The sequence below is a fragment of the Podarcis tiliguerta genome (assembly GCF_965153285.1).
Source record: "Podarcis tiliguerta genome assembly, chromosome: 14".
NCBI classification, from domain to species: Eukaryota; Metazoa; Chordata; class Lepidosauria; order Squamata; family Lacertidae; genus Podarcis; species Podarcis tiliguerta.
The window spans coordinates 40,094,409-40,104,761 of record NC_139547.1 but is presented as its reverse complement, the minus strand read 5'-3'; the positions used below and the strand labels follow the sequence as shown (position 1 = coordinate 40,104,761).

Here is a 10,353-nt window from a genome sequence, read left to right as displayed (position 1 = left end):
CTGGCAACGCCAAGCCTGCCCTCCGCCCCGACACGAGCCCGCCTTCCAGCTTCCGGCTTCGCGGGACAAGAAACCGCGGCAACCAGCCGCCAACGGCCGTATCTAAGATACCGCGCTGGGAGGAGGGGAAGGGAAACTACAACGCCCACAAAGCAAGGAGGGGCCCACAAGGGCTCAGAACGCGGAAGCTTGCGCTTGGCATGCTGGGAGTTGTGGTTTTTAGTAGCTCGCCGAGGCGTTTCGGTTTTAATTAGAAAAAGAGCCAAGGGAAATAAGCGGTATCCATGTTAATGGTGTGTTAATTCCCACAGGCTTGCTGCAATTTCTATGATTCCGAAAGGATTGCTGTTTGGACCCCTTATTTGCCTCTGCTTTGCTATTTCTATCTGTTTTCTGTGATGATTTTGTTTTATATTTGATTTTGCGTGGTAGTAATAATACGTAAAAGTTAGGAAACGGACTTGGGTTTATATTGTAACTTTAGGTTGTGAACTGCCCTGAGACCCACATATTTATTTATGTAATCAATAAACAACAACAACAACAACAACAACAGTAGTAATAATAGACTTACGTTCACCAGTGTGTGCTGCAAGTTGTAGCCACGAGTCCAGCTCAAGAATTTAGGTGTGTTCCAAAGGAAGGAATTCCCTCCCTGAATTCACTATTACGCCTTGCTGACTCGTCCACATATGAATGTGGCAGTTTCACAGGGCGTCAAGTCCCTCTTTGCACCTTCCCAGAGGTGGATGCTGAGAACAGCTGCCTGCATCCCGCATTAGCCTCAACCAGCATGGCCAGTGATCGGGGTGAATGCCAGGTGTAGCATCCCTGTAATAGAGTGCAATAATACAGCATCTGTCTACACGAGAAATAAGCCCAACGGAGTCCAACAGGGCTTCCTCCTAGATATAGAATTTGAGCATTAGTAATACTTAGTTGATCAGTTTGTATTTTCTATGTTGAGGGTGACTGTTTCGTAGGGTATTGGGGGTCAGAGCCAAAAGCCAATGGGGCTACCCGTTTTCCCTTTGGAGGGTGTGGTCTCCTGACAACGCCTTCAACACATTGCTGCTCCCAAGACTGTTTAAATAACTTGGGGGGGTTGTTTTGTTTTGTTTTGTTATTGTTTTATTGTGTCTTTCGTGTTTTCATTGTGTATTTTTATGCTGTGAACTGCCCTGAAATCTTCGGACAAAGGGTGGTATACAAAAAACCAAAAAGGTATAATAGTGCCCATTGTAGGAGAAAACAACAACAACAACAACAACAACAACAACAACAACAACAACAACAACAACAACAACAACAACAACAACAACAACAACAACAACAACAACAACAACAACAACAACAACTGCATGGTGTGGACTTGGACTTGGCCTGCGCAGCTTCAAGGCAGAGTTCATTCTGGATGCACGGAAAAGAAAAAACCCGCCCCTCGCCTCAATCCTTCGCTCCATATTGGCTGGCGGCCCGGGGAGCTGGGCGCCGATTGGCTGGGAGCCGGCGCCCTCGCCTCACTATTATGCTGTCAAGGCCCAGGTGAGCTTTGCCTCCACGGCGCCCGCCGCCTTCGCTGACAGTTGAGGGAGCGGGGGGGGGGGGGCGACTCCCCTCCGCCTGTGGGGCCGCAGGGCCGCCATGTTCTGCTACTCCGAGGGGCTGCTGGCCGCCTTCTCGACGGTGCTGCTGGCCGCGCTGGTGCTGAGCCGGAGCGCCGTGCTCTCCTGCCTGCTGACGGCGGGCCTCTACCTGGTGCTGCGCCTCTTCAGCCTCGAGCCGGCGCCGGTCCAGCGAGCCCAGCTGGTTGTCCAGCCGCGCGGGAACCCGGCGCGCATCGCGCACCGCGGCGGCGGACACGACGCGCCCGAGAACACGCTGGCCGCCATCAGACAGGTCAGACCCCCTAATATTTAGTTCTCTTTATTATACCACATCTTCTTCCCTCCACCCCACCCCCAAAAAAATGTGAGGGAGAAATTAATGAAAAATTAAATATTTTGCGATCGGAAATAAAACCATGCCCTGCAGGGGATTGTGGTGATGATGGCGAAACAGAGCAGAGAGTGAAAGAAGGAAGGGAGGAAGCAAATGTTTTAGACCCGGTTGGAGGGTGTGGAAGGGACTTGGGGTGTTTAACCCGTTCCCTGTTGCTGGAAAGGGCTTCAGAGTAATGCCACGGCATTCACTGAAAAAATTTTCCCCATACAGTGGTACCTCGGGTTACAGACGCTTCAGGTTACAGACGCTTCAGGTTACAGACTCCGCTAACCCAGAAATATTACCTCGGGTTAAGAACTTTGCTTCAGGACGAGAACAGAAATCATGCTCCGGTGGCACGGCAGCAGCAGGAGGCCCTATTAGCTAAAGTGGTGCTTCAGGTTAAGAACAGTTTCAGGTTAAGAACGGACCTCCGGAACGAATTAAGTACTTAACCCGAGATACCACTGTATATGCTTGTCACTATTGTACCTGAAATAACGCACGGCATGCATTGTTCTTGTTAACACTGTATTTTATTACAGCCATATCCTAAAGCTATGTTGGCAGTCAGCACTGCATCTTTCGGAAGCAGCTGTCACTCTGTGTGTAATAATTCTTCTGTCCTGCATCTCTTGCCATTCAGTTTCATCAAAATACCCTGGGTTCTAGTACTAGGAGAGGGGAAGAAAAATTCTTTCTCTATCTACTTTTTCCTCACTTAACCTTTGCTCCTTGGTAAGTTGCTCCAGCTTCATGATCGTAGAATCAAAGTTGGAAGGGACCCTGAGGATCATCTCTAGGGCCTAGGCCAATCCCCTGCAATGCAGGAATATGCAGCTGTCCCATCTAGGGATCAAAGCCGCAACCTTGGCATTATCAGCAATACACTCTCACCAACTAAGCTATCCAGCTCATTTCCCAGCATTGCCCTTTTCTGCACCTTTCCCAGCTCTCTAATATTCTTTTTGAGTTGTGGTGCTCAAAAGTGGGCATAGCACTGTGCGGTCCACACCATAGATTATGCAAATGCATTATGATAATTGCAGTTTTATTTATTATACCTTATCTTTCTCTATCCCTTACCACCAAAAGCCAGTTTAGGGAGAACTCTCTTAAACAACTTCTGGAAGGTTCAGGGGCTTAGGTATAAATGAAGGGGGCATTCTACAGTGTAACATAAATAAAACGGGGGAAGTCTAAATTTTAGTTGTGTGCTAGGTGGGAGGGAGATGTACAACAGAAGAAGACTAGAACAGGGAGGGGTCCAAAAATTGTGCATCTTTCTATTCTATTTTATTGGTGTTATTGAAAAGTTTGCATCCTCCTATAGAAGCAACTCTCCTTGTAGAAGCGAGAAACTACACAACTGCAGGCTCTTGTGGACTATGCAGCAGTACTGGGATTAAGCCCATCTCTTGTAAGGAACATGCAAACACAAAAGAACCAGCCTGGATTTTCTCTTGACCAGGAGAAGTGACAGACACACCATTCTTCTCTTTAGTGGGCAGATGCTGACTTTCCCACCCTAGAGGGTTGTGACTTACCAGGAATTTTAGAATTTAGGTCCAAGGTTAATCTCCACACATTTTATTTTATTTATTTATTTCTGTCTGTCTGTCTGTCTGCCTTCCCTTCCAAGAAGCTCAAGGTGGCAGCATATATGGTTTCCCTCTTCCCTATTTTATCCTCACAGTGTTCCTATGGGGTAGGAATTTAAGCAGGCTAGCAATGAGTGTTAAAGTCTGGAATAATTGTTTTAAATTCTGGAATAAGACACCTAATTTCAAAGTAATGTTCCAGGGCAGACTTGCAACGGAATAGTAAACCTTTGAGGTTTATAACCTGTCCTGAAGCTAGTGGTTGCAATTAAATGTGTGACAAACAAGGGAAGGTAACCCTCACTTGCTGTACTAATGAGAGTGATTAAAGCATCAAGGAACCACAGGGATTATTGAGATCAACTGAAACCTAAACAGAGTAAGGAGATTAACAAGGGAGATGAGGTGCAAATATTTGTGAATCATTAGTGGTAAATATAGTAACCTTCCACTTCCCAAGACAATCCATCGCAAACTCATTGAGGGGAGATGCTGTTTACTCCTCTGTTTCTTATCTGTTCTGCAAATCAGATAACTGACTTCCACAGTCTTTGCTTGGACTTTTATGAGATTTAAAGTGTTTCCTTATCTCTGAGCAGGATACACATTGCCTCTCATTGTTTGTTCACTTCACTATAAAGACTAGAAACTCAACATTTAAAAACAAATACAAATTGTACATTTTTCTTCTTTGAAGAACCCAGCAAGATTATTATTTTTTCCAGTATCAATGTCAGAAAAGAAAAAGCCTGGCAACCCTCTTGGTGACACAAGAGGATACATCCCTTAAACAAATCAGTACAAATTTTGCAGGATATCTTCCCAGAAAAGCTTTCGGAGATAAAATTAACTTCCCTCACATTCGCTCTGCAGGTTACAGAAGAAAGCATCTTCATTTTTTATTATTTCTTTTATCTGAAGGCCCGTCTTCTTCCAAGTTACAAACCAATCTCACCTCAGATGTTTGGGTGTCTTAGAGCAGAGCCTAAGCTGATGATATTAATGGGTGGGGGCAATTGTGTGGAACCAAGTGACCCATTAGAAACCCTGGATCCAAACCATTTGGTGTTTTAAAGTTGGTAACCAGCACTTTGAATTGGTCTTGAAAACACACTAATGTCAATTGAATACTTTGGAGATATTAAATAACTGGCCCCTACCAGCACCATCTCAGTTTGTTAACTAACATCTAGCCCATAACAATCAGGTTAAGGGTTTTTACTCTCTAAAATCTGATGAAAAGCAATCCTAGAGTTGGGTGTCACCCACATATTGGTGATCATATCTCCAGATGACCTCTCCCAGGAGTTTCATGTAAGCATTAACCAGCATGAGGGAAAAGATACAACATTGTGGATCTCCATAGGCCAATTAACAAACAAGAACACTTAATCCCCAGATCTGCCTTCAGAAAACTGTCCTTTAGGCTGGACAAGAACAAGCACAGTCCTGTACTCCAAGCCCCAACCTGGCCTGGCAGTACAGAAACACTATACCATGACCAATAGTACCGAAAGGTCCTGCAGCACCAACAAAAGTCAGGTCACAGCTGGTGAATTCGTTTCAGTTTTCCCCATTTCTAATGTGATGGTAACAAAACACAGATTACAATGCAAAATTTGCATGGTTATCCAATGTCCTGTTTAAAGCAGTTTGTTTTTTGTTTATCAAGGCAGCTGAGAATGGAGCAACAGGGGTGGAAATTGACCTTGGATTCACTGCTGATGGCATTCCTGTCCTGATGCATGACGACACTGTAGACAGGACCACGGATGGGTCTGGAAACTTAAACAGCTTGACCTTTGCTGATATCAGAAAATTTAATCCAGCTGCTAAACATAGATTATGGTAAGTGAGCAATCTGAAGAACACCTTCATTCATACCTGGAAATACAATATTTCTGTACCATTACACAAAATGTTTTCTCTTACAGCCTGATCCTATGCATGGTTATGTGGAAGCGAATCCCACAGAAATAATTATTTCTTATTCCCAAATACGTATGTAGAGATAAGTAGTTTGTGAAGATGAGCGCCACCTGATGTAGCGATGGATGGGAAGGCCTGGCTTCAAGCCACCTCTCAGCCATGAAGTTTATTGGGTGATCTTGGGCCAGTCACTTGGTCTCAGTGTAACCTACTTCACCAGGTTCTTGTGAAGGTAACAGGTGGAAGGAAAGAATCTTGAAGAATGGGTGGGAAATTCTTCCAACCAGATCTGTTTCCTGTCAGATAATTCCAAAATACTGTAAGGGTGCAGCTTTGGGCTGTTCGCAAGCATCACCAGCAGAATACTACTGGATATATTAAGCTGGGACTGTTTACGTTTTGGTAAAAACACATACTTTCTTGATTATTTTAGTTCTTTCTAATATTAGGTCACAGTCAGAGCCACCTGTCTTGAAGATTTTATGGGAAACAAGTATGCTTATAATGGAGTCAGGCGACTGATGGGTGGGTGGTCTCATCTGCCTATCAAAGTTGGCCCAGGAGGTGAGAGGAGATAAACATCTGGTTTGCCCCCCTGCCTTAGGTCCCCCACCCCTGCCTTAGATGCTTCATGGTGATAAAAGTGAACAGAAGCATTATTCCTTTTTTTGATGTAAATGTTCATGCAGGAATGCACACAATTAAATTTTTACTGTTTCTCTGTAGGAGGGATTATCGTGGAGAAAAAATACCAACTTTGAAAGAAGCTGTTTTGGAAAGTATGCATTACGATCTCACAATCTACTTTGATGTCAAGGGCAATGCAGACCAGGTACCATTTTCTTCCACTGTGCTGAAGCCTCACATTCTTGTGGGGCAGCACATGGTAGAGGTCTTCCACTTGATCAGATCTGAGAGATCTTTCTTGGTAAATCATTAATGCAATTTTACCAAGACAAGAAGAACATTTGTGCTGCTTCCTTTACAGCCTATTTACAATCATAGCTGATTTACCCCGCCTTTGGTCTTATTCATAGCAATATAATACCGAATAACTTAAGCCCCTTTCCTTTGTGGGTGAGACTAGTTAAAAATAAGCTTGAAACAACGTTTTCTTTAAGTTGTAGATGTGGGGTAGGGAAGGGGCATTTATCCCGTTTTCTGGCACTGTGCACATGGAATTATATATGTGTATGTATGTATGTATGTATGTAGTTGCCTTATATAGAGTCAGACTGTAGATGTGCCTAGTCCAGCCTTGTAGTCTAATAGTTGTTGGCAGCTTTCCAAAGCCAGACGGGTCTTTCCCAGTGCTGCTGCTACCTGAAACCAGTCTTAAATGGTGATGCTGAGGACTGAACATGGCACCTTTAGCATAGCATGTACTCTAATACTGAGCTACTGGTCCTTTCCTGAATCTGTCTCTTACGTACTGAACCAAAATGCTTGCCAAAAACAAATTTTCCACTGGAGCAAATTGGGCCTTCCTTGATGTATGTCTCAAACAATCATTTTATCTTTGTATACACACCACTACAACAGCAAGCACCCCTGTCTTGACTAGAAGTACCTAAGCCAGCTGAATGGCAAAACCAAAGGTCAGCATCTTGCATTCAAAAAAAATTATGCAATCCTTTCCATCTCCAGTCTGACCTTTAGGCCATAATAAAAAAAATTCAAAATTACCTTTAAACTGCTTTGCACTTCTTTCATGTAACTTGTTTCCTGGCAGGCAGTTGCAGCCCTAAAACCCCTGTACTTGGAATATCCTCGGCTGTACAACACTAGCATCGTTTGCTCTTTTATGCCGGATGTTGTCTATAAGGTACAATTTTTCACCTAAGTGTTCTGTTGTTGCCATATTTCTGGTCATGGTAAGATTTTAATTTGGGTAATTTCAGCATTATACGTAGCACATAATCTTTCAGAAGTGGGAACGATTGTTAGAGATTGACCAAGTGGCCTTCACTTTAAAATCTTGAATAATTCTGTCCACTGTGAAGCGTCATATGGACTCCCCTCATTTTGCAAGCACAGTGGGGGGGGGTGTTGTATGGGTCATGGATAAAGGAGGTCAGGACTTACTGAAGACAGCTTACGCAGGACCCCCCACAACCTAAAATCAGTCCTAAGCTTGCTTCATGGGGGGGGGGTGTACAGGTACCCAATACAACCAACCCTAATCATTAGTTTAATTGCTATAAACCAAATAGTTTTAAAACTATTCCAGCACGCAGCTCTTCAAGGCAGATACATAATTTGGGAAGTAAATAAAATCAGTAAGGTGTACTTCTAAGAGTATTTAGGTTTGTGGCACAAAATGTCTGGACTTCTTTAGCAAACATGATGCAAGGGTCGAGTTCCAGCCTTTGACTCTTCCTCTACAAATGCCAGACCACCAGATATAGCAAGATTAAGTACCATCAAAGTCAAGCTTGAAATGATGAAAGTCAAGTCTCCCTTGCAATATCAGTCTTTGTACATCAAAATGTATTCCTTTGTTTCTCTGCTTGGCCTTGTAGATGAAGCAAGCTGATAGGAATGTTTTAACAGCTCTGACCCACCGACCATGGAGCTTTAGTTACTTTGGAGATGGGAAGCCTCGCTACACTTCCTGCTGGAAACATTATTTCATGATGATGCTGGACGTCATTTTGGACTGGAGCATGCACAACTTTCTGTGGCACTTCTGTGGGGTTTCCGTTTTTCTGGTGCAGAAAAATTTCGTTTCACAGTAAGCAGAAGACCTTGACTATACTCTGGGATAGCCAGTGAGATGTGCCCTCCAGCTGCTAATAAATAATAATAATAATAATAATAATAATAATAATAATTTATTATTTATACCCCGCCCATCTGGCTGGGCTTCCCCAGCCACTCTGGGCGGCTTCCAAAGAAATATTAAAATACTATAATACATCAAACATTAAAAGCTTCCCTAAACAGGGCTGCCTTCAGATGTCTTCTAAAAGCTTCCAAAAGCTTGTTGGACTACAACTCCCATCAGTCCTGATCACTGCCTATGGAACCCTACAACATCTGTAGGGCACTGTGTTGGCTACCCTTTGAGGAATATCTTAGCTGTGGGTGGGTTATACAAAGGATTGGGGGGGATGAGGGGGGAGGATAGGCATACATCAAATCATGCGAGACATAAAAGAACAGAGTGCAGGTGTCAACATAGTGGGTGCCTAATGAGCTTTTATTTAAACCACCCTAACTGTATGGGTGGGACGCGGGTGGCGCTGTGGGTTAAACCACAGAACCTAGGACTTGCCGATCAGAAGGCCGGTGGTTCGAATCCCTGCAACGGGGTGAGCTCCCATTGCTCGGTCCCTGCTCCTGCCCACCTAACAGTTCGAAAGTACGTCAAAGTGCTAGTTGATAAATAGGTACCGCTCCGGCAGGAAGGTAAACAGCATTTCCGTGCACTGCTCTGGTTTGCCAGAAGCGGCTTAGTCATGCTGGCCACATGACCTGGAAGCTGTATGCTGGCTGCCTCGGCCAATAAAGCAAGATGAGCGTCGCAACCCCAGAGTCGGCCACGACTGGACCTAATAGTCAGGGGTCCCTTTACCTGTATGGGTAATTCTCATTTGTAGTACTTGTAAACAACCTTTCAGGGTAAATGCCCTCTTATGGTAGCTTGAAAAGGCAGCTTTGTGCAAGGGCAGGATAATTTAGCTCCATACACATAGCCGAGGCTTTCAGGTGGGAGGATACCTGGGTGCTGCTTCCTCAGCGACGGCACTGGGGACATGGAGGGAGGCAGGGCTTTCAGTACCTAGGCATGCTGCTGTTTCTCCCTCTGATGGCCTCAATAATTATCCCTAAGAGATGGTTTCCAATTGAATACCACACCTTAACTTAAACAAAATAGGGGGGAAAGATTGTGGGTTAAGGACCAAAAAGATGGCCTGCTGTTACTATAGAGAACATGAAATAATAAAGGGTTTGGTTTTAATTGCAGTCACTTGCAGTCTTCCCTCACATCATTTCTGACATTATCCTTTTTAGGGAATATGTGAGACAGTGGTCTTCCAAAGGAATTCAAGTTGTGGCTTGGACAGTCAACACATTTGCTGAAAAAATGTACTATGAAAATGTTCTCCAGGCCAGCTACATCACCGACAGCTTAGTGGAGGACTGTGACCCTCACTTCTAGCCTTTAACCCTTGCTGGATTCTTTTGGGTTTCTTCTTTAAAGCAAACTGAAGTTTGTCAGCAGTGGAACTTCAAGGATTCATATTGATTTTCTTGGGACTGAATGATCACAATGCAAAGTGGATCCAAATGTTTCTTTTTATCATGCTGAATGGTGTCTTAACATTACAATCAGTTTTAATCCTAGCAAGAAGAATTGAGAGTCTAAGAGAGGGCCGTGCAGCCCTTTTAAAAAATCAGGTTGGTTTAATGCAGGTGTGGACTTGTAGAGGATTGACACTTTTTTTCTAAATTAAGCTGCTTTTTTTGAAATAAATCAATGCTAGGCCTTTACCAATCACTGACATGACTTGAAACACATTCATTAGCCTGTACTTAGAATGAAATAGTAGGGAGACAACTGCATATACCTCCTCGTTGTCTAGTCAAAAGACAAACCAGTTCCCCAAGGCATGGATCAGAGAGCGAGAGAAAATCAAAGCATTTGGGGGGCTGGAAGAAATTAGGCCAAGTGCTGCAGGTTGGAGTACTGCCTTATGGGTAAGTGGGTAGCTGGGTGCAACAGAATCCTCCCTGGGGGATATGAATAAGAGGCATTAGCTGAAAAGCAAGACCTGGAAACAACACGGAGCAACACCACAGCCAGGAATAGACTATATATGGGTAAGTAGGAAGA

The 10,353-nt window shown here is 44.1% G+C and overlaps 1 protein-coding gene across 2 annotated transcripts; it reads left to right on the top strand.

Annotated features, from left to right (window-relative positions):
* The first annotated feature begins 207 nt into the window (after positions 1 to 207).
* GDE1 (glycerophosphodiester phosphodiesterase 1) lies at positions 208 to 10,017 on the top strand. Of its 2 annotated transcripts, XM_083413734.1 has the most exons (6): positions 208 to 1,899; positions 5,257 to 5,432; positions 6,240 to 6,345; positions 7,246 to 7,338; positions 8,036 to 8,247; positions 9,531 to 10,017. In XM_083413734.1, exons 1-6 carry the CDS (start codon positions 1,645 to 1,647, stop codon positions 9,676 to 9,678), a joined length of 990 nt encoding a protein of 329 aa, XP_083269860.1. In that variant the 5' UTR covers positions 208 to 1,644; the 3' UTR covers positions 9,679 to 10,017. The 2 variants fall into 2 exon arrangements, with proteins under 2 accessions (XP_083269860.1, XP_083269861.1); XM_083413735.1 differs by lacking the exon at positions 7,246 to 7,338 and having other exon boundaries at positions 1,509 to 1,899.
* The last annotated feature ends 336 nt before the right edge of the window (positions 10,018 to 10,353 follow it).

Coding starts and splice junctions, on each gene's coding strand:
- GDE1 (XM_083413734.1), top strand. CDS start 1,645: ATGTTCTGCTACTCCGAGGGGCTGCTGGCCGCCTTCTCGACGGTGCTG. Junction 5,433..6,239: donor GCTGCTAAACATAGATTATG/GTAAGTGAGCAA, acceptor GTTTCTCTGTAG/GAGGGATTATCGTGGAGAAA. Junction 8,248..9,530: donor CAGAAAAATTTCGTTTCACA/GTAAGCAGAAGA, acceptor TATCCTTTTTAG/GGAATATGTGAGACAGTGGT.